Here is a 23,093-nt window from a genome sequence, read left to right as displayed (position 1 = left end):
TTGTGCAAATTATGGACATGATACAGCAAACACAGTAGTAACTGTAAGGTCCAAACCTTAATTCTGATTCAATAGATTCTTTTTTTTTTAGCAGCTGCAGTGCTAAGCACTGCCACTTTACAGCAAGACACGGGTCCTTCATAAGGCTGCATGAAACAAGGAATGACTTTTTTTTTTTTTCTCCCCCTAGCAAATCCAGCAACAGTTACTCATAAGGATAAGAGATTCCCTCTGTTTTTTGAACTCTAAAACTGACAAACAAGCCCTTCATTGTCTGATGCCTTCTCAGATGAGTGTGAGTAACTTTAGAACTTGGGCAAAGCTGACAGTCAACTGCTGTGTAAGTTAATGTTTATGCTTGGATGTGTGACATCTTAATTGCAGGCTAGAACTTGGCCTCTGAGAAACTCCTGGTGTGGCTGAACCAGCATGACAGTGCATTCAGTCTGTACTGAAAAAAACCTGAGGCCAGAACTGTAAATCTTGGAATGAGTAGCAGTGCATGTACCAGGTTCTCATAATAAGTGTGTGTATTATCTTGTGACAGTGTATTTTTATGTGCAATACTTCTTTCAGTCTTCCTGGGTCCTTCTTGTTCTGCTGTAAATGGTTTGGCTCTGCACTGACTGTATTTCCTTTTTTGCTTTACAGAGTACCCCAAGACTGCTTCAATCTCATTTGTTTCCACATAAGGACATAAGGCTGGAAAATGCTTAACAACACCAGAGTGCTTTGTGACGCTGGTGTGTAATTAGGTTGTGGTTTGCCAGTGAATGAGCACTCGCTATAGCAACCTGCAGGTGCACCAGTCCAGCTTAATGGATCTGGAGTCTTTATTCTGCTCCATCTCTTGCTCCAGGAGGCTTCCAGCCTCCAGAGGGTTTGTCACTACTCTGGCTTTCTCATTTTTCAGCACTATGCGTTTTCTGTGGGCACCTTTCCAAAGGTAATGACAGATCCTGACTCATGTTTTTACTAACAAAACGCTGCAAAATTGTTTGCATAGGTATGTGTTTCAGTCCACATCTTTCAGTCTGGAGCCTTTGCAAATCTTTCAGGAAGGAAGCAAAGTCCATCTGTTTTCTTCCTAGCTAAAACAGACTATAAAACTGCCAGCTTTTAAGCTTAAGATGAATTTGAAATATAGTCAGTGAAGTCCTATCTTGTTTTTACATGTCAGAAGTTAAAAATCCTGAGTCATGTTCTGAGTTTGTCATGTGTTTTCTTGCATGGTTCAATGACTCAAGGAGACTTTTTTTTTTTTTTTTGTCTGCTGTGGTTTTAATCAAGACTTTAAAATTTGTCTAAAAATCTCTATTTCTCCTTTTCCCCCCAGTGGTTATGAAAGGAAGGAATCACAAAGTCTTCTGGTATGTTGTTTTCCACAGCAGTGAGGTCTCCAATATTATGCAGAACACAAATTCCCCAAGTACTGCTTATCCAGCTGGGAAACTTGGAGTGGGTTTGGGTGGGAGGAGATGGTTAATAAATCTCTGAACTGCTCTCCTTTCAGAAGGTACTTTTTTTTTTCCCAGTTAGGAGGTAGGGACATGGCCTCATGTAGGATAAACTGCTGACAGGGTTTGTCAAGTGGAGTGGCTTTGTTGAGTAATATATCCTGCTGTGAGGGATTCACAGCCGTGCTGTGGTAGCAGAGTGATAACCTGTAAATGCTGTACATGTGTTTCACTCTTCTGAGATGAGTCAGGCCCACGCAAATGTGAACGTAACAGGGACTTCTGTGAGGCTCTTGAGAGGCTCAGCCCTGGTAATCTCAGTGAATAATCTTGAACAGCAACAGGAGCTCTTCTTGTATGTGTGCTCAAGTGGGAATCGTGGTAGTTGTTAGGAACAGCATCATCTTTCTTACAGTCACAGCAGCTCCTGCTGCACGCACTTGAAAGCTGGGGAAACATTGACTCAAGTCTGCAGTATGATCACTTCTCCTTGGAGCCAGTTATGTGCAGGATCTGTTTGCATAAAGGAGTTTGGTCTTGACAGAGAACCTGAGAGGAAATGAGTTTTCTTATTTTACCCTAAGCCCCCAAGTGATGGGGATTAATAATGCATGGCAAGGTTTGTAGTAGTTGAGTTGTAACAATTGTGGTAATACAGCTGTTTATCTGGTGAAATGAAGAGATTCTCTGGTCTGAGGACACGGAACAGGAAGTTATCTACCCCACACTGACCACTCATGGCCTATGAAACCATGGTGTGCTGCCTGGTGCTAATTAAATAAAAGTAATAACAGTAATTTCCCCCGTGGAGGGGCAAGGGAGGAATAAGTTGGAACAGATCAAGCGTGGTCACTGTTTATGGGCTTCCTAGGATCCAGAATGCTCTGTCTGCAACTGGGGTTTGTGTTTAAAAAAAAAAAAAAAGTGGTGAAAGTTGCTTTCATTTTCAGTAGTTCTAATTCTGATGATTAGGCCTGGAGAGACACCATGAGGCACATTGGCTGCAGGAGCACCTGACTATGTATTTCACAATTCTTGTGTCTTTGTGTGCCAGCAGAAACAAGCATCAGCCACCAGCAAGTGAAATAGGTTCAGCTTATCAGAGGGTTGTTTCCATGAAAATTCCTGAACTGAGAGCAGTAAGATACCAGATTTGATGTCCTCTCTGTAACAGCAGTTGTTCTCTTATGCTTTGACCACCCATTTCTCAGGAGATGCTCCTGACTGTGCAAGCCTGGTCGAGTATTTACTTTCACATAAGTCATGGGATGTAAAACACCCCTGGTATTTCAAGGGTTGCTTATCATCCTTCAATGCTTCTCCTTTAGGCTTTCTGCTGACAAGTGGTGTTAGCAGCTTCTTAGAGGTCAAGTCAAGATGACTTGCAATCTGCATGTGCTTAAATATGAGTAATCCTTTCCCTGTGCAGCAAAGTAATCACTGCTGTGAATCCCATTGAGCCTGATGTGAATTAAGCATGTGGTGTGGTATTTTCTTGAGCAGGATGAGGTGGTGCTCAGGCCTTGCTGGCTTGATGATCTGGGAGTCTGTAAGAGCCAGTGTTTGTTGTGTGGCCTCCCAGCAGTGGGTGTACGTGTCTGCAGGCAGATGTGAATGCCATGCTAATTTGATGGAAAGGTATGAGGAGTGGCAGAGGTCAGTCAGAAATCCAAATGCATTTGCATTTGTTTGCCATCTTTGAAAGGATTTATCTTTGCCATTCTAATACTGCTAAGCTAAGCACTGAGTAGCTGCTCTGCATGTGTGACTGGGACTATGACTGTTTCTGCCTTCCACGTGCCCTTCACATGTTAATTCCCTCCTCCTTTACTTCCATGTGCTGAAGGTGGGAGGCCTTAGACTTGGCCTGAGACCACTTCAATAGACTTGCCTCTGTGACTGTTTTAACTCTGTTGTGAAATCATGTACAGTTCTGGCCTCACCTGGGGATACATTCTTCGATCCCAGTATGTTTGCTTTTAACCCTGGCAGAATAAAGGTGCTTCAGTTTCCCAGAGGGTCTTTCTGCTGGTGGTTTAGCCATGAAGCCAAGGCTGTGTAGCTGCAGAGTGAGCTTTTGGATGGGGCTGGCAGCTGCCCAACTGCTAAGTCTTGTTAAGCAAAAATTATGTCACAGAGCACACAGAGAGCAAGTCTGGGCAGGAGCATGTTCTGTGCATGGCTGGGGGCGACTTCTTACACAAAATGTTCCCTCTTTGGAATAGAGTGGCTGCTCCAGGTGTAAGGGAGAACACAGCTCCGGCATCCAGCTCCAGTGTTCCCTGGTTTCTTCGAAATCCAGGATGGAAATGAAAAGAGCTGGTTTTTCTCCCTGCATTTCTGTAAATACAGCTTTTTGACATGAACTAGTGCACGGCTGTCTTCCTATGTCTGCAAGTAAAGCAAAAACAAGTTGTGATGCAATTTGCACAACCTAATTATTGAGGAGCATTAGATAATAAACCCCCCTAAACAAACAAAACCCCCCTAAGCCCGGAGTGTCAGTGCACTAACAGCAGCCTTTTAATCAGAGAATGTTTTGGTTTCTCTTCCGCCTGCACTGGACGTTCAGGGGCCCTCACTATCCCGGGAGCTTCCTGGTCTCTCTTCCTCACTAACTGAACCAGAAAGGACTCAAGCCAAGGGGCCGAGAGGAGCAAACCCTCCATCCCTTCGGACCGTCATCCCCGCGCAGGAACGCGCTGCTGTGCCAGCCTCCCTGCCCGGGTGGGTTTGGGGTCTTACAGAGCTGGTCCTGGCCTAAGCGTGCCCCGCGGTGCTGATGCTGCTCAGAGGGGTGGAGGCAGTGCTGGCCACGTCCCTCGGCCCGGGCTGGCATCCCTCCCTACCCACGCGGAGGCTTTTCCCGTGGGTTCCTGGGAGCGGGCTCAGCACCCTCTGCTCCCGCAGCCACCCGGGCGCGGCCCGGGCCCCGCTGCCCGTCGGTTGCCGCTCCCTCCCCGTCCCCGTCCCCGCAGAGCCGCCCCACGAGCCCCAACGGGCCGCCCCCGCCCCGCCCCGCGAGGATGTGACGCCGCCGGGGCCGCCCCTCGCGGGCGCGGCTCTGAAATAGGGCTCGGCCGCCGCTCCCGGGCAGCCGGAGCCGCGGAGCAGCGCGGCCATGCCCGCCCCAGCCGCGCCCCGCAGCCTGGCCGCCGCCGCCCCCGCCGGCAAGGCCAAGCTCACCCACCCCGGCAAGGCCATCCTGGCAGGTAAGGGTCCCCCGGGGCTCTCCGGGGAGCGGGGCTCGCCCCGCCGCTGGATGCCAGCGTGGGCATCCGCCTGGGCGGTGCTGCCGGACCCGCCCCGGGGCGGTGGCGCTCCCGCAGGTGCTGCTGCTCCATCCCGGCGCTGTCGCCCCTCTCCCGCTGCCCCCCCCCCCCCCCCCGCGGGAGGCGGCCCCGATGGACCGGGGGTTCCCTTCGGCCGCGGCAGCATCCCGAGCCCGGAACCCGGCTCCGGGGGTCGCAGCGTCCCGCCAGGCTGTTTGTGCTCCCAGAGGTCCAGCCGTGGAGGTGCCGGTGGCCTCGAATGTAGCGCGGGGCGAGCGGCATTCGCGGGGTTCAGCGGGACAGGTTTCCATGCCAGCGGAGGGAGCGGCACTGATGGGAGAGGCTGATTCAGCAGGGACCCCCGCACGCACCCCCAAAGGGCTTAAGGGACAAGGCTGAAGCGGCAGCAGTCAGTCGTCCCTGCCCCAGCTGTGTCCCACACGCTGCGTTGATGCAGTTCCTCTGAGGGCTGCTTGGTCCTCCCTTTGTGCCTCAGCATCGGTCCCTGTGGATCAGGGCGTGTTTTCCCGTCCAGTTCTGACTACTTCCATGGGATCTAAATAGGCTCCGGGTGCAGCAGTAATTGCAGAGTTAACGCTCTGCCTCCTGCTTGTGGCTGGTTCGAGCTCTGAGCTGACTGGAGTCCAAGACAGTCGCAGGCTTGTTAAACTCCTTTGTAGCTGTTCATTAGCTCCCTGGTTCCTCCTGCCAGTCGCAGGACAATTCCCAGAGTGGAGATTAGCGTCTTTGTTTTGAAATGAGCCTTCACAGCCTCGACATGATTGGCATGTTTAGAGCTTTTGTGTTTTTCAGCCAATTCCCCCTCCTACGATTGTGCCTTTGTCTCTCCAACTCCATGCTCCCCTCCAAGGGTAGAGCTCCAGCCTCCAGTAGCAGGACCCGGGAGCAGAAGGCTCTGCCCACCCTGGCTGGGCACGGGCAGCCCAACACTTGCTGCTCCAGCTCTGCCCTCCTGCCCTGGCCCCTATTTGGTGGGTCTCCCCTCATGCAGACCTGGAGAACTGCTGGAGATGGATGCTCGGAGCACTGGAGCGTGCAAAGGGTGCCGAGGCCTCACAGGGTCACATCTCCCGGAAGGGACTGTGCCTGTGCCATCACTCGGGCTGCCAGGCTACAGGGCTGTGGCCAAACGAGAGAGTGCCCTCACTCAGGTGAACCCTTGGGTGAGGCCAGGCTCCTCCAGAGCTCAGGGGGCTCAAGACTCGTGCTGCCCCACCTCAAAATGGGTTGCTTTTTCAGGCCTCTTCACTTAACGTTTTTTTAAATGGGATTTAATCCAAGTTTAGGATGGGAAAGAACAGGCTGTTTTCTTCTCATCCGCCCTTCCCAGTCTTTCCTGTCTTGCTGCCCATGTGCAGTGCATCAGGTACCAGTGTACCAGGAGACTTTTGTTGCCCTTGTGTCAGTCTCTAATCAGGATCATCAGCTGTAGATGGATTATTGGTATCAGCCTCCTCTGAGAGAGGTTGCAGCAAACTTGCCCTTCTCTCCCCTGCCATAAAAGTTGCCGTGGGCATGCCTGGAAGCTGTTCTGGTGTAAAGGAAAGGACGTGGTTATTGTGGACTTTGCCAGATTTGGCAACGTAGCATGAAGTTGCACGTGCCCCTGCTTGGGGGGGCCCTTCTGGGTCCATGTGAGGCTGTAGAGGTGGAAGAAGGACCCTATTGAGATGCTGGTCTTCTCCTCACAGGCTGTAATCAGAGTAATTGGTTAATGGGCAGAAGTCCAGCCAAGCCTCTGTGGCATCTAATTGTATTACAGAACCACAGAAATGGGAGAAAGCTGCTGTTAACTCCCTGCACCCTGGTCTGCTCAGCCCTCCAGCCCCTCGCTGGAGGATGCAGTGATGTTTGTGGCTGTGTCTGCTGACTTTAAAGGGTTTGCTGATGCTCTCAGGGTTTCTCATCTGACATCTGTCTGCACAACAGGGGTGTGTGCTTCAGAGCTCAACTTTCTGGAGAGCTGGAAGATGGACCATTCCTGCTGTGCCTCATCAGCCTGTACTGGTGGGGTTAAATAAGCATCCATCATCCCACCCTGGGTGCCTCTCTGCTCCCAGACCCTCTGCGTAATTGGGATCCTCTGCCAGGGAGGCACAGCAGCCTCGGCTGCCCAGACCTCAGCAGGCTGGGGCTGGCTCCTTTCTGAAGAGACACAAGTGACGCTCTGGCTGCCAAGAGCTCTTCTCCTTTAGTCGTTGCAACAGACAAATGCAAGGTTAAAAATTAATTTGCTGATGGGCTCTCATTTGTCCTGGCAGCTGTGGTGTGCCAGGGCAGCACTTCACCTTGCGGTGACCACACGGGCGGTGCTGGCGCTGCGGCCGCGTGTGGCCTGAGCACACGAAGGCTGCTCAGCTGTACTGGCTGCTTGGGTGGGTGTCGCTGCCAGGACTTGGAATGGGAAGTGCTCTGTGCTGACTGGGCTTTCAGAGGGCAGAGCTGAGTGGGTCTCTGCCCCTGTTCCATCCCAACACCCCCTTTGCAAAGGGAGAAGCCCCCAGGCTCTGAACTGATGGTACAATGTCGGTTTGGAGAACGTGGTGCTGGTGAGAAGTGACATGGCTTAAGGTACAGCAGTTAGGTATAACGTGGCTTAGCTTAGACCTGTTTAAAAGAATGGTAAATGTGCAGGCTTTATGCTGAAATGATATTAAATGATATTAAAACTGTCTTCCCAACTCTCCTGCTGGCTCTGTTACCTGTTGCAGACTGGTACAATTTTTCTGTGAACTCACAAGCTGGTTTGAGGGCCAGCTTGTGCCCCTTCTGCTGGGTAACAAACACCTGTTAGCAGGCAGGCCGGGAGCCCAGCCGTGCCTCCAGCCTCCCCACAGCCAGCTTCCCGGTTTTGTGCCATGGTTTCCAAACAAACCCTTGAGCTCACCGGCCTCCTGTCCCTCCCACCAGCATCCTGCAGGGCTGGTCCACTGTGCAGCTCCCAGCATGGGGCCACTCTGCAGTGAGTGGATGGGGAGCTCCAAATAAAGGCAGCAAGTGGTGAGACAGGAATGCTGGTGGCAGAGCTGGCGAGACAGTCACCCCTGTGATTCCCCGGAGCGCTCCTTGCTGGGTTTTTGGGTGCCACAGTGCTGTTGGGTCAGGTTGAGGTGGTGGGCTGTTTAGAGCCCAGCACAAATGGTCTTTGCCATTTGCAGGCAAACCCCCACACTCCTGCCCTCGTCTTGCTCGTGGTTAGCAGTGCCCATGTGATGAAAGGCTTTGTCATCCCTCTCCAGAGTTAAGTACAGCCTCGCTCTGTTTTTAGCCAGCTTTGAAGCCTGGGGTCTGCTCCCTCCCACGGAGAAGCTCCCAGCTGCCTTGCTCTCTGCATGGTACCTCTGCTCATCTAGGGGCTGCTGCACAGTTGTTATTCCTGCCTACACCTAATCCTGCCTGGTCAGGGAGGCAGGACAGCCGGATGCTGTCCTGCATGGTGCTGGATTTGGAAAGAGTTTGCAGTTGTTGTGGTTGCTGTTCTGGTGTTGGGTGCCACTGGGAAATAGCAGTGATGTGCACCAGGGTCTCAGGAGGAGCATGGACAGGGGAGAAGGATTCTGCAGTGAGAGAAAAGGACCTGCAGGGTAGAGAATGAAGCAGGGAAGGTTCATCAGGGAGCTCAGGATCCCAAGAAACAAAATGGGAGAAACAAAGCAGTAATTAGAGCTTCAGTTTCCTCTTCTTTGTTAATGCCTGATATGATCTTTCTTAGGAAATGCTGTACCTGCAGAGGAGAGGAGTCAGGCACCGGGTGTGAAAGCTGAGACTTGCTTCTTGCAGAGCAGGACTCCTTTCCCAAAAGTCCAAAGTCCACCTGGATTTCCAGGGCCGTTGCTCTCCTGGGAGGGTGTGAGGGGTGCTGCTGGGAATGGCTGTGGTCTGGCACACTCCCTGGCTTTGATATGGATGCCTGGTGCTCACAGCAAACTGGGGGATGTTTCCCCCTTGATGCTGAGCCAAAGGAGCTGTCGGTGGGCTGAGCACAACCAGGGGAAAGGATTGGTGACTGTGGAGGAACCGGCCCTGCCAGGTCTGCTGCCCTCAGTGCTTCATGCCTGGTTGTGGTTTCCCCTGCAGTTGCCTCCTTAGGCTGTCATCTGCTTGGGGAGTGGGGCACAAGGAGCCTGCTGGCCCTGAGTGTGTCCTTGGCTGCCTGGGAGCCCTTGTGGACTGCAGCAGAACCCTACAGCAGCCCCAGGGCTCCTGGTGGGAGGAGGATGTCAGCCCCAGGGCCAGGAAACCACGTCGGGCTGTCCATTCGGTCTGAATGGATTCTGTGTGTGCTGGGGTTAACTCTGGGCTTTGAAATGTGAGTTTCTGAGATTTTCACATGCCTCATGCTCTGCTTGACATTCTGCAGGCAACCATTTTCTCTGGGTTGATGTAAATGATCGGAAGGAGCCATCCGTCTTCCCGAGGCGATGAGCACCATGAGCTGACAGCTCGGGGATGTTGCAGTGTCTCTCCTCTCTGATGGCCCTGTGTGGTGCATGCCAATGCAGCCTCCTTGCTCCTGCTTGTGCCCTGAGGTCTCAGGTCACCTCCTGACAGCAGGAGTTGATTTTTTTGCCATCTCTTCTCTCTCCCCGTGCTCCAGTGCATGGCACAGCAATCACTTTCCTGTGCTGGTGGCGAGGAGACCAGAGGCTGACCCTGGGGAAGTCTCAGTCCTGGCAGTGGCTCCTTCATCCAGCTGTGGGGCTGTGCTGGGGGAGGCATCCAGCAACCCTGGGCTCTGACATCGACTCAAAGTGTTTTTTGATACTTGAAAAGCTGGTGTCCAAAGTGGGTTGGCTGGGGTGCACGGGACAACAGAGAGAAGGTGGCTTGAGCAGGACGGGGGACTTGGCAGTCCCCAAAAGTGGGGTCGGCGCCAAAGGCAGAGGACGCTGTGACTGCGAGCACAGGGAAGTAACTTCTGCCATCCTGCTCACAGCCAAGAAGTTTAAAATGTAATAATGGTTAGTTGTAATATTGAGAAGTGAATGCAAAGAGGTGATGAATGAGTGGGTTGTGAAAGTACAGCCTGTTCAAACAGGACAGTTCCAGTAAGATTCAGGACAAATTATTCCATCCCATCCAGAGCATTATCTGCAGTGCTGTTTGCATGGACAGGGCTGTTTACCCACCGATGGCACAGGCTACAGAGAGGCATCTTTCCTGTTTGCCATTCTGTGTATCCCTGGTGGGGATCAGACTTCATCCAGCCTGCCTGTAGCACACTCCTGTGACCAAACCAGCCGTGTGTGTGTGTGTTTACTGATGGACCTGCTGAACCCCTGTGCTCCCCACCAGCCTTACCCCTGTCAGATAGGAGACCTTCCAAGGGATGGACACCCTCTGAGCCTGCTGACCTGTCGCAGGACATGTTTTTTTCCCCTTCTAAACAAAACGCAGGTAATTTCCTGGCAGTCTGGTTTGGGGGAAGCAGCTTCCCTGTCTCAGCACTGTATAAGACCTTCGGCAGCAGAGCTGCCCCCGTGGTGGTTTCCCCCAAGGATGTGGCTGTGGGTGGGTGCTGAAGGGCTGTCCGTGGCAGGAGGAGGTGCCTGGGTGAGGACCCGTTGCTGGAGCCCTGCCGAGAGCGAGCGCTCCCCAGAGAAGGTGCCTGCCGGCTCCTGAGCCCCGAGTTTCACAAGATGGCCCGTGGTGGGATGTGTGTAGGGGGTGGAGCCGTTAAACCCGTTTCAGTGCTGCAGGCAGGGCAGGATTGATTGCTCCACCACTGCCTTCAGCTGGGGGATGGCAATGGATGGGTGAAGAGTAGCCTGGGTGGCTGCCAGGAGGGGTTTTTCCTTTGGTGGCAGGAAGCAGGGACCTGTCAGGAGCTGGCAGTGGGTGTACCTGCCTGCCTGATTTGTAGCACGATGATGGTGTGTTTTTTTTTTTGGGGGGGGGGTTATGTTTTTTTTGTTTAGTTTGGTTTTTTTATTGTTGTTGTTTGTTTGTTTTTTGTATTGTTTTGGTTTTTTGCTTTTTCTGATTTTCCCAGCTCCAAAAGCTGCCTTGGCTAATGGAAAAGGGCACCAAGTCCCCTTGTGAGAGTGGGAGCTGTGAGCCTGGCATCCAGGAGGTGGGCAGGATTGCCCTCTGTGCCTGCCATGTGTGATCTGTGTCACCCACATCGGGTGCTTAGCTCACCTGAACCTTCTGCACGTGGGCTGGGTGCCCCTCAAACAGGGGGAACTCAGGGCTCTGCTTCTGCTCTGGAGAGGAGGTGGGAGCTTGTTTGTGCCTTCCCACCATCCTGAGCCACCCAGCTGGCAGAACGGGAAAGCTTCAGGCATGGGCCCTGGGAGAGCTCTGCTGCTTTGCTTCCAGAGACCCTTAGGAACAATTTCCTCTGGCCTGAAAGGATCCTGTTTAATCTGAACTTAAAAAGAGCTTTTTGTATGGAAATCAGGTGCTTGTGTGTCAGCATGTGAAATTACTCTTAAAAATGGAGAGGCTGAAATTGCTCTCCAGGTGCTCACTTCTCATCAGAGCTGCACAGAGACCTGCTGCTCTGTCTCCCCGCAGGAGCAGGATGCTTTTGCAGGCACAGTCACTTGCAGGAGTGGCAGAGGGGCCAGTGCCACCTCCTGGCCCCCTGTGGCTCCCGGGCAGGGCAGTGGGTGCTCACTGGGGCACTTGCCTCAGGGTAGAGGTTTGCAGCGGTGGCAGTGCCAGCCCTGGCTGTGCAGCCTTGGTTTGTGTAAATCCTGGGACTCTGCTTGTCTTCCCCGTTGGAGCTGCGTCCTCCTGCCCTCAGCACCCACCCTGTCCTGGGCAGCAGCTGGGGTCCCTGGACACGGTGGCTGGTGGTGTCCCCAGAAGCTGCTCACTGATGGGGTGTGAAGCTGGACCTCTGTGTGCTGATGCCATCACCTGTTGCACGAGCATTGCAGGGGCAGCACCCTCCCACTGTCCCCAAAAACCCTCTTCTCCCTCCTGCCAGCTCTCCCCAGCTGTGCCCAAGGGCTGCAGACATGCCCAAGGACAGCCTCCTTTGGCTTTTCCGCGGGGGAGAGATAAACTTTTTCTGGGAAAACCATGCCAAGTGGCTGACAAACAGGTATTTTTCCCATCTCCCCCTTCCTGCTGGGCCTGCCGTGTTGGGATTGCTGGCAGCTGAAGCATTTGCAGGCATGCTGCAGGCAGGGAGCCTTTCCTGGTGCTGGGAGCGGGATCCCCCCTCCAGAGGCACCTTCTCTGGGGCCGGGCATAGCGACCTTCCCTGAAGGACGTCCTGTCTCCTCTGGCTCTGCTGCATCCAGCTAACAGTGGAGAGCCTTGGCCCAGCATCTCAGCTGCCCCGCTTGCTCTTTCACCTCCTGAGTGCTGCCTGCTGTTCCCGCTGACTCCAGGGTGTCGCAAGAGCTGAAGCTGCTGGTTAAAGTCCGGGTAAACAGCCCTGGCGAGGGAGGGGGTTGGACAGAGCTGCTCCTCGTGGGCAGTGGGGTGATTTATTTGCACCGAATAAGGTTTAAGCAATATCGTGTGGGGAGAGGAGATGACAGCAGAGCAGGACCTGTGATGGGTCCTGCTTCCAGGGAGGGAAGGGGCTGTAGGGTGGGTGGTCTGTGTCACACTGTCTCTTTGCAGGCAGATGAAAAAGGGTTAAAATTGCCACAAGTCATGGAGTGTGTCCCAAGTCCCTGCTCTCTGCACCTTCCCATTGAGGCCAGAGCAACAGCAGGGGACAGGGAGGGGACCTGGCAGTGTGGCTGCCCTGTTCCTCCATCCTTGGCTAGGGCAACCTCAGTGCCCCAGAGGCTGCCAGTTCCCAGGAACGCTGTCCCTTTGCTGGGGCACTTCACAGGCTTCTGTGGATGTGGCTTTGCCTGTGGCATTCTGGGCAGAACTTCTCTGCCTACCCTGCATGGACAAATGTCCTTAATCCCAGTGGCAGCCAAGGCTGTGGACAGGTTGTGGGAGGTGCAGCATCCCTCCCTGTGCCATCTGGTGTGGCTACCATGAGCCCAGGTGCTGGTTGCCCCTGGACTGGTGCTTGTCCCAGGTGCTTCCCTGCTGTCTGGCTCCCGGAGGTGCTGGGGCAGCAGCTGGTGCTGGGGGACTGGGAGAGAGCAAATATTTATGGCACTTAAAATGTCCAGCACTTCAGTTCTGCAGTGTAGGAGGGAGGGAAGTGGCCTTGGCAGCAGCTGGGGTGTTCATGTGGCTGTGGTGTGGAGAGGTTCCAGCCAGTGCTCAGCTTTTTGGGGACTGTTGCACTCAGCTGGAAGATGCTGCTCCTCATCCTGCTGCTTGCTGGGGACCTGCCAGCTGTTCCTCAGGAGCTGTTTGTCTTTGCAGGAGAAATTACAGGGCTTGGCAACCCCTGTGCCGTGGGACCAGCAGTGTCTGCCACCTCTGACGGACCCGCCAAGGATGGGAGAGGGTTGAGGGGGCAGCAGGAGCACAGTGGGGACCCTGGGGATGGTGGCTGTCTTGTGGTGCCCCAGGGGAGAGGGTGGCTGGCTGGCTGCAGTGTCATGAGCTGGCCTGGCTGTGGCTTCTGTGGCTTCCTCCCACGCCCCCAAAGCACAGGGTGCCATGGGGGAGTCATGGCTGGCAGTGGTCACCCGTTCCCACCTCCTAGGAGCTGCCTGCCTGGCCTGGGCTGGGCAGCTCCAGCCTCCCTGGGAACACACTGGGAAACAAGGGGCCTTTGTCTGCCCTGGAGGAGCTGGGCTGGCCTCACGCCCCATCCCCAGCACCGCACGGGGCCGGGATGCTGCCAGGCTGGGCTGGCGGGTCCTGCCCTGGGCACTCGGTGCCACGGTGTCCCCATCCTCGCTGTGCCTGTGGGAGGAGTGGGATGCTCTCTGAGCAGAGAGCTGAGCTTTCCATTGCCCCAGCTGTGCTGAGTGCTGGCCTGGCTCCTTGGCTCCCTTGGTAGGACAATGCAGCCTGGTGCTTCCTGTGCCTGGGGGGAAAAACCAGGATAAGGCTCTTTTAAGGTGGGTGCTGCCCGGCTGCTGGAAGGAATGCAGTGAGGCTTCTTTCCCTTCCCTTCAGAAACACTGGGCTGAGAGCAGGCAGCAGTGCTCCAGGGGATGCCAGTTGCCAGTGGCACTGGCCCAGGGGAGCTGGATGCAGCACCAGAGATCCAGTGTCTCTCTTGTAAATTTGGAGGCCATAGAGAAGAAATATGACTTTGTGAGAAACTCTGCTGGTCCGAGGAGCTGGGGCCTCCTGCTGCTGTCACGGGGAGCAGCCACGGCCACGGTGCCCCCTATCAGCATCCCCTCACGGGGGTGCTTTGTGGGGTGCTGATAAGCAGAGCTGTGCCATGCTGTGCTGCACTTGGCTGCAGAGCAGGATAACCACCACTGCATCCAGCCCCGGCCTTTCCCAGGATCGCAGTGTGTTTCCCCCAGGACAGTGGGGTGTCCCCAGGTCTGTGGTGGGGCTGCAAGCCAGCCATGGCTGTGGTGAGAGCTGCAGTGCTGCTGAGTCACACCGAGGACATGGCCAGGCTGGAGGGGCCACTGGAGGCTGTATAGGAGACTGGGAGCTGGCAGCCCACCTGACCCCTGAGGGCTGGGGCATGGTTCACCTTCCCTGGGCAAGGAGCAGGGACACCCTCGGGAGTGCTCTGATGGGTGCTGACCTGGGCAGGGCTGAGCTGGGTTTGCCCTGTTGATCCCTGAGGGAGCCGGCTTGGCCTTGCACTTTCTCCTTGTTCCAGCACAAAGGGCTCCTGCTGCTCGGCGGGACCTGGCCATGCTTTGATGCAAGGAAATGCATGGATGTGATCCATCGTGGCCGGATGGGCTGAGCCCAGCTCCCCCAGCCCAGCTGGGCCCCGCTGCAAGGGCTCCAGCCATGCTGGGGGGAGCCCCGTGGCTGAGAGCCGGCATCCCTTGCTGCCTGGGCTACCAGGAAGGGCTGCAGCCGCTGTAATCAGCCCCCAGCAGCCGCCACTGCGGGAGCCCGGGGCAGCTGGACAGGCTTGATGATAATTGTGCTTCCTGCTGGTGTGGCTGGTCTGCAGATGGCCTCCCACCGGTGTGGGGAGAGGTGCTGGGCCTGCTGCAGCACCGCTGGGTTTGTAAATCCCTGGCAGCTCACCTGGGGGTGTGGGGCTCTGGAGAGGGAGAGGTGCCTTTGGGGAGACAACACGCCAAATAGGCAGCTGTGGGTGTGGTGTCTTGCACGGTTTTCCCACCCCTTTGGCCAGTCTCCTCATTTTCTCTTGCCATGGCTGGGCAGTGATGTCTGTGCAGGGCACCAGGTTGGCACAGGGCCCTGCTGCTGTGTGGAGTGCTCAGGGTTTTGGCGAGGACAGGCACACAGTGTCCCAGCCCAGACTGGATGCTGGCAGCTCCGGGCTCAGCCATCGTGGAGCGGGCAGCAGCCACTGACCTGGTCTGGTGCTGCTCCTGCCCCAGTGCCCCCTCCTCTCCATGCAGGTGGCCTGGCTGGAGGGATCGAGATCTGCATCACATTCCCCACTGAGTATGTGAAGACACAGCTGCAGCTGGACGAGAAGGCAAACCCTCCCCGCTACAAGGGCATCGGTGAGCACCTGCCCAGTGCTGGCCCCAGCCCCTCGCTGGGTGTGGGGGCTCCTGGGAAGCCTGGCTGGAGCTGGGGTGGGATTTGGAGGGGCGGTGGGGGGTGGTCCTCGGCGTGGCGGGTGACAGTGGCACTGCTGTGCTCTGCCACAGGGGACTGTGTGAAGCAGACTGTCCGTGACCATGGCATCCGGGGGCTGTACCGGGGGCTCAGCTCGCTGCTGTACGGCTCCATCCCCAAGGCCGCCGTCAGGTAGGTGTGTCCCCATGGCGTGGGGTGAGTGGGGGGACCCCCAACAGCAGCAAACAGGGACTGGTTTTCCCCTCAGTGTCTCCATTGGGGCTTCACCAAGGCCAGGTGCTTTCACAGACGGGAGGTCCCCTCGCGGGGTGCGCAGCTGCTCCTGGAGGCAGACCCAGAACGGGGGGTGCAGCCCCCTGTCCGGGTGCCCAGGGGTTGGCACAGTGGCTCTTTTGCAGGTTCGGGATGTTCGAGTTCCTCAGCAACCAGATGAGAGATGAGCAGGGGCGGCTGGACAGCACACGGGGCCTCATCTGCGGGCTGGGGGCTGGCGTGGCCGAGGCTGTGGCGGTGGTCTGCCCCATGGAGACCGTGAAGGTGGGTGGGAGGCAGCTACCAGTGTCGCCTGTCTTGGCACTCCTCACTGGGCTTGGTGGGGAGGGTGCAAGAGCCAGAGGTGCCTGACTTTTGGGGAGCTGAGGGCCACACGAGTTTGCTCAGGCCAGTTTTGTAGGGGAGGATCTGATGCTGGAAAACTGTTGGAGGTCAAGTCAAGTGGTCCTGGCCCCTTCCCCCCTCTGGGGAGGAGCCCCACACTCAGGAGCAATCTTGTCACCCATTTTTGGACTGTAAACCCACATGGCTGCTTGCAGCAGCAGTTTCCCAGGTTTTGCTCTGCTGGCCATGGGCACAGGCTTCCCCTGTGGTCTCTCCAGTGTAGCCCGGCCGCATGGGTTGGCTCTGGTCTTGGGACTGTCCCTGGCACAAGGCAAGAGGTGGCCAACAGCCCTTTGGGGCCATCACACCTGCCCTTACCTCAGCCAGGACGAGCACATCATCTCCTCGTAGGTGAAGTTTATCCATGACCAGACCTCTCCCAACCCCAAATACCGTGGTTTCTTCCATGGCGTCCGGGAGATCGTTCGGGAACAGGGTGAGTCCCGGGGAAGCGGCACCCTGACCCCCTGGGTACTCCCGTGCTGTGGGGACGGGTGGGAGGTGGCGGATGGGCACAGGCTGGGATGGGTGGCCTGAGGAGGTTTTTCTCTGCCAGTTGAGGCTGGTCTCCCCTCCAACACCCTCTTCTTGCAGGACTGAAGGGGACCTACCAGGGCTTAACTGCGACTGTCCTCAAGCAGGGATCAAACCAAGCCATCCGCTTCTTCGTCATGACCTCCCTCAAGAACTGGTACAAAGGTATGGTGCCCTCATTCCCCCAGGCCAGCCTGGCTGTGCCTCTGGCTCCCCCAGCCCACCCTTGGGAGCTGGGATGGACTTTCCATCAGCACACCCCCTACTTCTCATGGCTCAGTCACCCAGGATGCAGGAAGATGAAAACCAGGGTGGGGTGGCCCTAGCTCATGGGGCTGAAAGGTCCTGGTGCTGGAGCATCACTTTCACACCCACCCTGAGCCCCTTGGTGCTGTGTGGGCTCTGTGGGGCTGCTGCTGCTGGACAGTCTCCTCCAAACACTCCAGCCCCCAGCTCAGCACCATGACCACGAGCAACCAGACCTGGGATCTTCCTTGTGGGCTCCCTCGGGAATGAGTGCTTCATCCCACCACTACTCTGCCCTCAAACTTTCTTCCTTCCCAGGGGACAATCCCAACAAGGTTATCAACCCCTTCATCACGGGGGTGTTTGGAGCCATTGCTGGAGCTGCAAGTGTCTTTGGCAACACCCCCTTGGACGTAGTGAAGACCAGGATGCAGGTACGGTGCCAGGGCACAGTGTGGGACCACTCTGCCGGCAGCTGGCTGGGAGCTGTTTCACATAGTCCCTGGGGCAAGCACATGATGGTGCTGGGATTTGGTTTGGGAGATACCTGGGGTTGGTGCTGGGGAAGTATTTGCACAGAGATGGGGATGTCCCTGCCGGGTGTGATTTGCAGCAGCGAAGAGGGATCAGTTCCTCATGGCACACCCCCAGCTATCTGCCTCCCCCACAAAATCCCCCACATGCACCCTGGCTCTGGGCTCTGATCCTGCTTTCCCCTTCCCACAGGGGCTGGAAGCGCACAAGTACAAGAACACCTGGGACTGTGCCTACCAGATCATGAAACACGAAGGGCCCGTGGCGTAAGCTCTGCGGCGGGGGCGGCTGGGGGGCAGGATGGGCAGGGAGGGGGCTGTGAGGGCACCCAGCCCCACGGCCCCCTTTATCCCCGGCAGGTTTTACAAGGGCACGGTGCCTCGCCTGGGCCGCGTCTGTCTCGACGTGGCCATCGTCTTCATCATCTACGACGAGGTGGTCAAATTCCTCAACAAGGTGTGGAAAACGGACTGAGGGGCCGGGCCAGGCGGCCCCGCCTCCCGGGCCCTGCAGGGCTGCAGCTGGAGAGCAGAGACCAAGCCCACACCCGGCTTTGGCGCTGCAGGGGCCAGGTCTGCCCCGCACGCCCTCCCCCCAAACCTGGCCACCTTTATCTTTAGGAACAGGCTCTGGAGCTGGAGCAGGTTAAATTACTAGTTATGTGCTAAAAGGAGCAGGGAGGGAGCAGCATCCCACCATCCAGACCCCAAGCATCCCAGTTATGCCCACCCCAGTCCTCTGCTGACACTTCCCCCTGGTGCCACATCAGGTGTGAGTGCCAGTTATCCAGGGTGAAGTGTCCCCTGGGACAGTGGCCCCAGGGCTCCTGGCAGCCAGGAGCTGCTGTCTGCCTGGGGAGCAGCTCTTTCTGGGGATGGTGAGAGCTGCCCAGAGCCATGGTGCAATGCCAGGCTGTACACGTGGCATTGCAAGCTGCTGCTGGGGCTCACACCACTGGCTGGGAGCGATGCACTGGGTCACAGCAGCTCCAGGGGGAGCCCAACAGCCCTGCACCTCCTGGGCTGCGAGGGCAGTGACCTGCTGGTGTTGCCCAAGGCTTCCTCCTCCCTCCCTGCCAGCACCAGGACCACCGGCGTGCAGCATCCCATCCCTGGGGTCCCACTCAGCCCTGGGCTGCTGGGCAGGGGCTGCCCAAATTTGCACATACAGCCAGGCCTTTAGTTGTGCTCACGGCAGGCCGGGGTTGGGGTGAGCTGGGTGCCCCCATCACTTGCCGTTTACAGTCGAGACGTGTGTTCGAGCCGGGGTGAGGAGGGGCAGCCCCGCCCCGCAGACTCGGCCCCTCGGCCAGGGGGTGCAAACCCCTGTCTTCTGCCACATTCCCCCCATCTGCCCTCCCGCCGCCTCTCTGTGGCCCCATAGGTAATCCTGTAGCTTTTGGAGCTTCACGCTGACCCACTAACACCTGTGGCCATGGGGCCAGAGCCCTGCCCTGCCCACGCCAGGCTGGCCCCACACGATTTGTGCCAAACTTCTCCTGAGGGAGTGGAGGGCTGTGCAGGAGCCAGGGCTCTACCCGACCCTCCTCCCTCTTGTTGCCAGCGATGAGCTCAGCCTTAACACAGGAGGGTGAAGGAGGAAAGCCTGGGCACGGTTTACCTGCGGCTTTCGGCTCTGAAGCCAGCGAGGGTTGCATTATTGGTTTTTTTTTATTATTATTCTGTTTTACATTCGCAATTTGAATAAAATCAGTCTGGCTTTAGCAGCTGCGTTGGTGTCTGGGCGGTGCTGAGTGAGCAGCGAGCAGCTCCTGCCCTGTGGGTGGGGGACAAGGCTCCCCATCGTGCCAAGGTGGTGCTCCTGGGGGAGCATCAGCTCCAAGCCAGCAGTGCACCATTCACATGTGCTCCCAGGCAACGCCAGGGTTGTGTTGTCCCATGCACTGTGCTTTATTAGTAATCCTGGGTACTTGTGTGAAGTCCTTGCCCTGCTGGGACGGCGAGGGGCAGTGGAGCAGAAGGGAACGGGCTTTGTCCCCCCGCCCAGCCCCGGGGGCGGTGCGGCACGGCCGGAGATCCCAACCCACCACCAGCACAGCCCTCGCTCCTCATCTGGCATCCAGGAGGTGCAGGGCAGAGTCATCCCTCTGGGCTTGCGGGGTCCTGGTGCTATGCAGGGCCTGCTGCTCTGGGGGGGCTGGCTGCTGGCCACCAGCTGCCTGGTGGGTGCCACGGGCAGCTGCCGGCACCGCTGCTGCCCGGGCAGGAACAACGTGTGCTGGGCCCCCAGTGCCCGCCGGGCTCACTGCTACTGTGACTCGTACTGCCAGAGGACTGGGGACTGCTGCCAGGACTACCACACCACGTGCCGCCGCGCCGGTGAGTGGCACAGGGCATGGCACTGGCCAGGCCCGGGGCTGGGGACACCAGCCTGGGCTGCTGCTCTGGGTGGTGGGTGTTTGCTGGTACCTGTTAGCCCCTGCTTTGAGCGGTAACAGGGTGCTGGCTGGGCTGGATTTGTAACAATATCTGAATTTTCCCCTTTTTTCCACACTGAATGTCTGGCTGGTCCCAGTGCAATGAGAGCCCACAGGGGTGGCCTCTGGTCTGCAGCTGACAGTGGTGCTGTCATTGCAAGCCTCAGAGTGGTCAGTGTGGGACCCAGCAGGACAAACCCTGGCAACACCCCTACCACTGTCACAGGCAGTGCCTGGGACACAGGGACTGAGGGCTGTGCTAGGGGTGCCAAACAGGGATCGTGGGCTTGGGGATGGGGAGCTAGCCCGCCCTGGGGACCCAAACGCGGGCAGGCAGGTGCCGGCTGTGGCCCCCTGGACAATTGCAACAGTCAGCCCTTCCTAATCTCCAGGAGATTAGCGGGGTCCCAGCTCAGCGCGATGCAGCTGGGATAAAATCCTGCGGAAGCGGCGCACAATGTCCCTGTGCTGGCGGGGGTCAGGGGAGAGGGGCTGCTGGGGTCACCCTGGCCCTTGTCCTTCCTCCCCTCTCCCCCTCCCCTGCGCTGCATCCCTCCTGCGCTCCTCTTTCCACTGTTCATGGCGCTGAAGCTCTGTCTCTTTTCCCTCTCCTCCATCCCTCCTGCTCCCCTGGCAGCTGTGGGCTGCTCGGTGGGGCCCTGGGGGCCGTGGAGTGGGTGCAGCTCCCCGTGCGGGGTCGGCAGCAGGGCCCGCAGCCGCCAGGTCACCGTCCCGCCCCGGCACGGAGGGGAGCCCTGTCCTGACCTCAAGCAGCGCCGCGGCTGCCTGGGGGAGCACCCAACCTGCGGGACAGCCAAAGGTAACGTGGGATGCCTGATGTCCTTTCCTGTGGCTGACCCCATGTGCTGCCGTCCCCGCTGCCTGTCCTGGGGTGTCTTTAATCATCCACATGCCCCTCACGGCTGTTCTTCTGCCAGAGGTAGCCAAGATACTCCCCAAGTCCTTCAGCTGGGACTTCAGAGATCCCTGGCGAAGAGCTGGGCTGCCACTGCTGGAGGAGCCCTCTGGGTATGTGTGGGGTTGGGGCCCCTCTGCAACCCTCAGACCCAAGACATTTTTGCACCCCCTAGCCATTAATCTTTTCACCACCCAAAACTATGGCCCCATTGCACCTCCATGGCCCCTTGCATCCCTCTAGGTCCATTACCTTCCCACCCCCTAAACCATGATCCCTTTGCACCCCCTAAAGCTATAGTCCCTTTGTCCCCCTGCAGACCTATAGCCCCATTGCACCCTCATACAAAGCTATGGCCCCTTTGCACCCTCCACCCTCAAAGAGCCATTATCCTGATGCCCCAAACCATGACCCCTTTGTACCCCCTAAACTCATGGTCTCTCTACACTCCCTCAGAGCCAATACCCTTCTCACCTCCCCAGCCGTGGCCTCTTTGCCTCCCCAAAACCACATCCCCTTTACACCCCCGATCCATCAAAAAACCCTAACCTCTGCCCTACTTTCCAACCACCATTCCCCCTGTTTTTCCCACCATTTGCCCTCTTTCTTCCCCCCTACTTTCCCCGCTCCCCAGCTCTCCCCTCCCCAGCTACTGCGGCTATTTCCGCCTGACGCAGGTGGGACCCCCCTGCCGTGGGCGAGGCTGGAGCCGCCGGCTGCACCGGGACAAGCAGGTGTGTGTGGAATGCTGGGGGGACGTGTCCCACCACCGTGCCCATTGCACTGGACATGGGCTGCAAGGAGCCAGGTAGGTGGTAATTTTGGGGGGGGACACGCCCAGATGGAAGAACATCTTTACATATCCCTCAGGCATCTGTCTTTCATGTTCTTAATATATTAATATATAAAACTATTATTATAATATGCCATAATATAATATACCGTAATGTTATAAGAAAAATCAATAATGTGGACTATAAATTGACGATATATAGTATAAAAATAAATATATTTAAATAGAATATTTCAGTTGGAAGGGACCTACAATGATAATCTAGTACAACTGCCAATATGTATTCTTATATGTAATATAAAACTACATATAATTTTTAAATTATATTTAATTATTTGTGGCACACCCCAGTTCTCAACAATTTTCCCTTCTAGGACATTCTGGGTGGCTGCCTCTGTGGTGGGGTGCCAGGGCTCGTGGGTACAGGAGGGGCTGCAGGAGGGTTGTGTCTGCTCCCCACCCGCTCTCATCTTTGTGTAGGATCTCCCTGGGAAGGTGAGCTGAGCCTCCCTATGGCACCACTCCATGCTGGGGAGGTGGGGGGATGAAATAAAAATGTGATGTCTTTTATAATTTCATCCTTCTGCAGGTTTGCTGCTCACCCTTGTATCCGACTCCCTGTGTTTACCATTAAATACTTTGTTGAAGAATGGGAAGAAAATCCTTCTTATAAAGATTAAAAATAAGGGAAATGCTGAAGTATGGTGATTAATGGTAGAAGAACATCACAAAGAGGTTAAATCTGAGTGAGAAGATGATTGCAGCAGTGACATGATGTCATGCTCGGCCATGACATCATGCCATGCAATCAGCTGCCATTGGCAAGCAATATGAGGATGGAGCATCTGAGATCACTCCCTGGAGTGAAGGTTGGGTGAGCTGGGCAGGGTGACTCAGCTTTGTGCTGTGGTTTGCAGACAGGAATTAAACAGAGACACCCAAAACCTGCACGTGGGTGATGGTGCCAGAGGGTGTCCAGTTCCAGCTGTGGGGCTCAGCAGCTCCCACTGGAGGGAGCGAGGCTGAACTGGGTGGTGCTGGTGCCCTTCCTCATTCAGCGTGACGTGACCTCACTGGTGGGGTCCCTGGTCCAGCCTTGGCCTGTAGTACCACAGCCTGTGGTGGCAGGATGTGCTGTGCCAGGGCTGGCTCTTGCCAGGCTGGCCTAGGGAGGAGGGAGCCCAAGGTGGGGACAGCCCTAGGTCTGGAGGTGGGAAGGAGAGGGCAGCTCATGGAATAGCTGCCCCAGCCTCATCCAATGGGACTCTGGCTGCAGGGTGGCAACCAGCACCCATCCCCAGGAGGAACAGACTGTCTCTGTCCCCACAGTGGGGACTGTGGCCCTGGGCAGTCCCAGTGCCTGCAGAGGACTGTCAGTTGCCCAGCTCTCTGTGGAATGTAATGAGGAGGGTTCAGCCAGGCATTGGGTTGTCACCTACCCATCAGCTGCCTATGGCCATGAGCCAGGGTGGCCTGTAGGGCTGGGGGCTTGAGTGGGGGGCTTAGGATTTGAGGTTCCCTCGCTGCAGCCAATGGCTGTTGCCTGTTTGCTGCCCCAGGATGTGTTTGGCTCCTGCTGCCTGTTACAGCTCCCTCTCACCCCATCCTCCTGGGCAGGGAAATTAAAAGGCTTCAACACTGG

General features: G+C 56.6%; 2 protein-coding genes and 1 long non-coding RNA gene across 4 annotated transcripts; 2 read left to right on the top strand and 1 right to left on the bottom strand.

The window, feature by feature from the left end:
- Positions 1 to 61: 61 nt before the first annotated feature.
- LOC135424027 (uncharacterized) lies at positions 62 to 4,402 on the bottom strand. The gene is made up of 2 exons (XR_010435059.1): positions 4,203 to 4,402; positions 62 to 3,848 (listed from the first exon to the last, which is right to left on the bottom strand). It is a non-coding gene; the product is annotated as an uncharacterized LOC135424027 (long non-coding RNA).
- Positions 4,403 to 4,513: 111 nt separating this feature from the next.
- Positions 4,514 to 19,028, top strand: SLC25A1 (solute carrier family 25 member 1). The gene is made up of 9 exons (XM_064674798.1): positions 4,514 to 4,669; positions 15,148 to 15,255; positions 15,406 to 15,505; positions 15,733 to 15,871; positions 16,343 to 16,427; positions 16,586 to 16,690; positions 17,090 to 17,205; positions 17,498 to 17,571; positions 17,665 to 19,028. Exons 1-9 carry the CDS (start codon positions 4,579 to 4,581, stop codon positions 17,777 to 17,779), a joined length of 933 nt encoding a protein of 310 aa, XP_064530868.1. The 5' UTR covers positions 4,514 to 4,578; the 3' UTR covers positions 17,780 to 19,028.
- A 144-nt stretch (positions 19,029 to 19,172) lies between these two features.
- On the top strand, positions 19,173 to 23,092 carry LOC135424026 (somatomedin-B and thrombospondin type-1 domain-containing protein-like). 2 transcript variants are annotated; one of them, XM_064674801.1, is made up of 6 exons: positions 19,173 to 19,644; positions 20,380 to 20,562; positions 20,681 to 20,771; positions 21,293 to 21,466; positions 21,826 to 21,946; positions 22,041 to 23,092. In XM_064674801.1, exons 1-5 carry the CDS (start codon positions 19,437 to 19,439, stop codon positions 21,929 to 21,931), a joined length of 762 nt encoding a protein of 253 aa, XP_064530871.1. In that variant the 5' UTR covers positions 19,173 to 19,436; the 3' UTR covers positions 21,932 to 21,946; positions 22,041 to 23,092. The 2 variants fall into 2 exon arrangements, with proteins under 2 accessions (XP_064530871.1, XP_064530872.1); XM_064674802.1 differs by having other exon boundaries at positions 21,336 to 23,092.
- The last annotated feature ends 1 nt before the right edge of the window (position 23,093 follows it).

The sequence above is a fragment of the Pseudopipra pipra genome, chromosome 18 (genome assembly GCF_036250125.1).
Source record: "Pseudopipra pipra isolate bDixPip1 chromosome 18, bDixPip1.hap1, whole genome shotgun sequence".
NCBI lineage: Eukaryota > Metazoa > Chordata > Aves > Passeriformes > Pipridae > Pseudopipra > Pseudopipra pipra.
The sequence above is the reverse complement of the archived record's forward strand: the minus strand, read 5'-3'. Positions and strand labels throughout refer to the sequence as shown.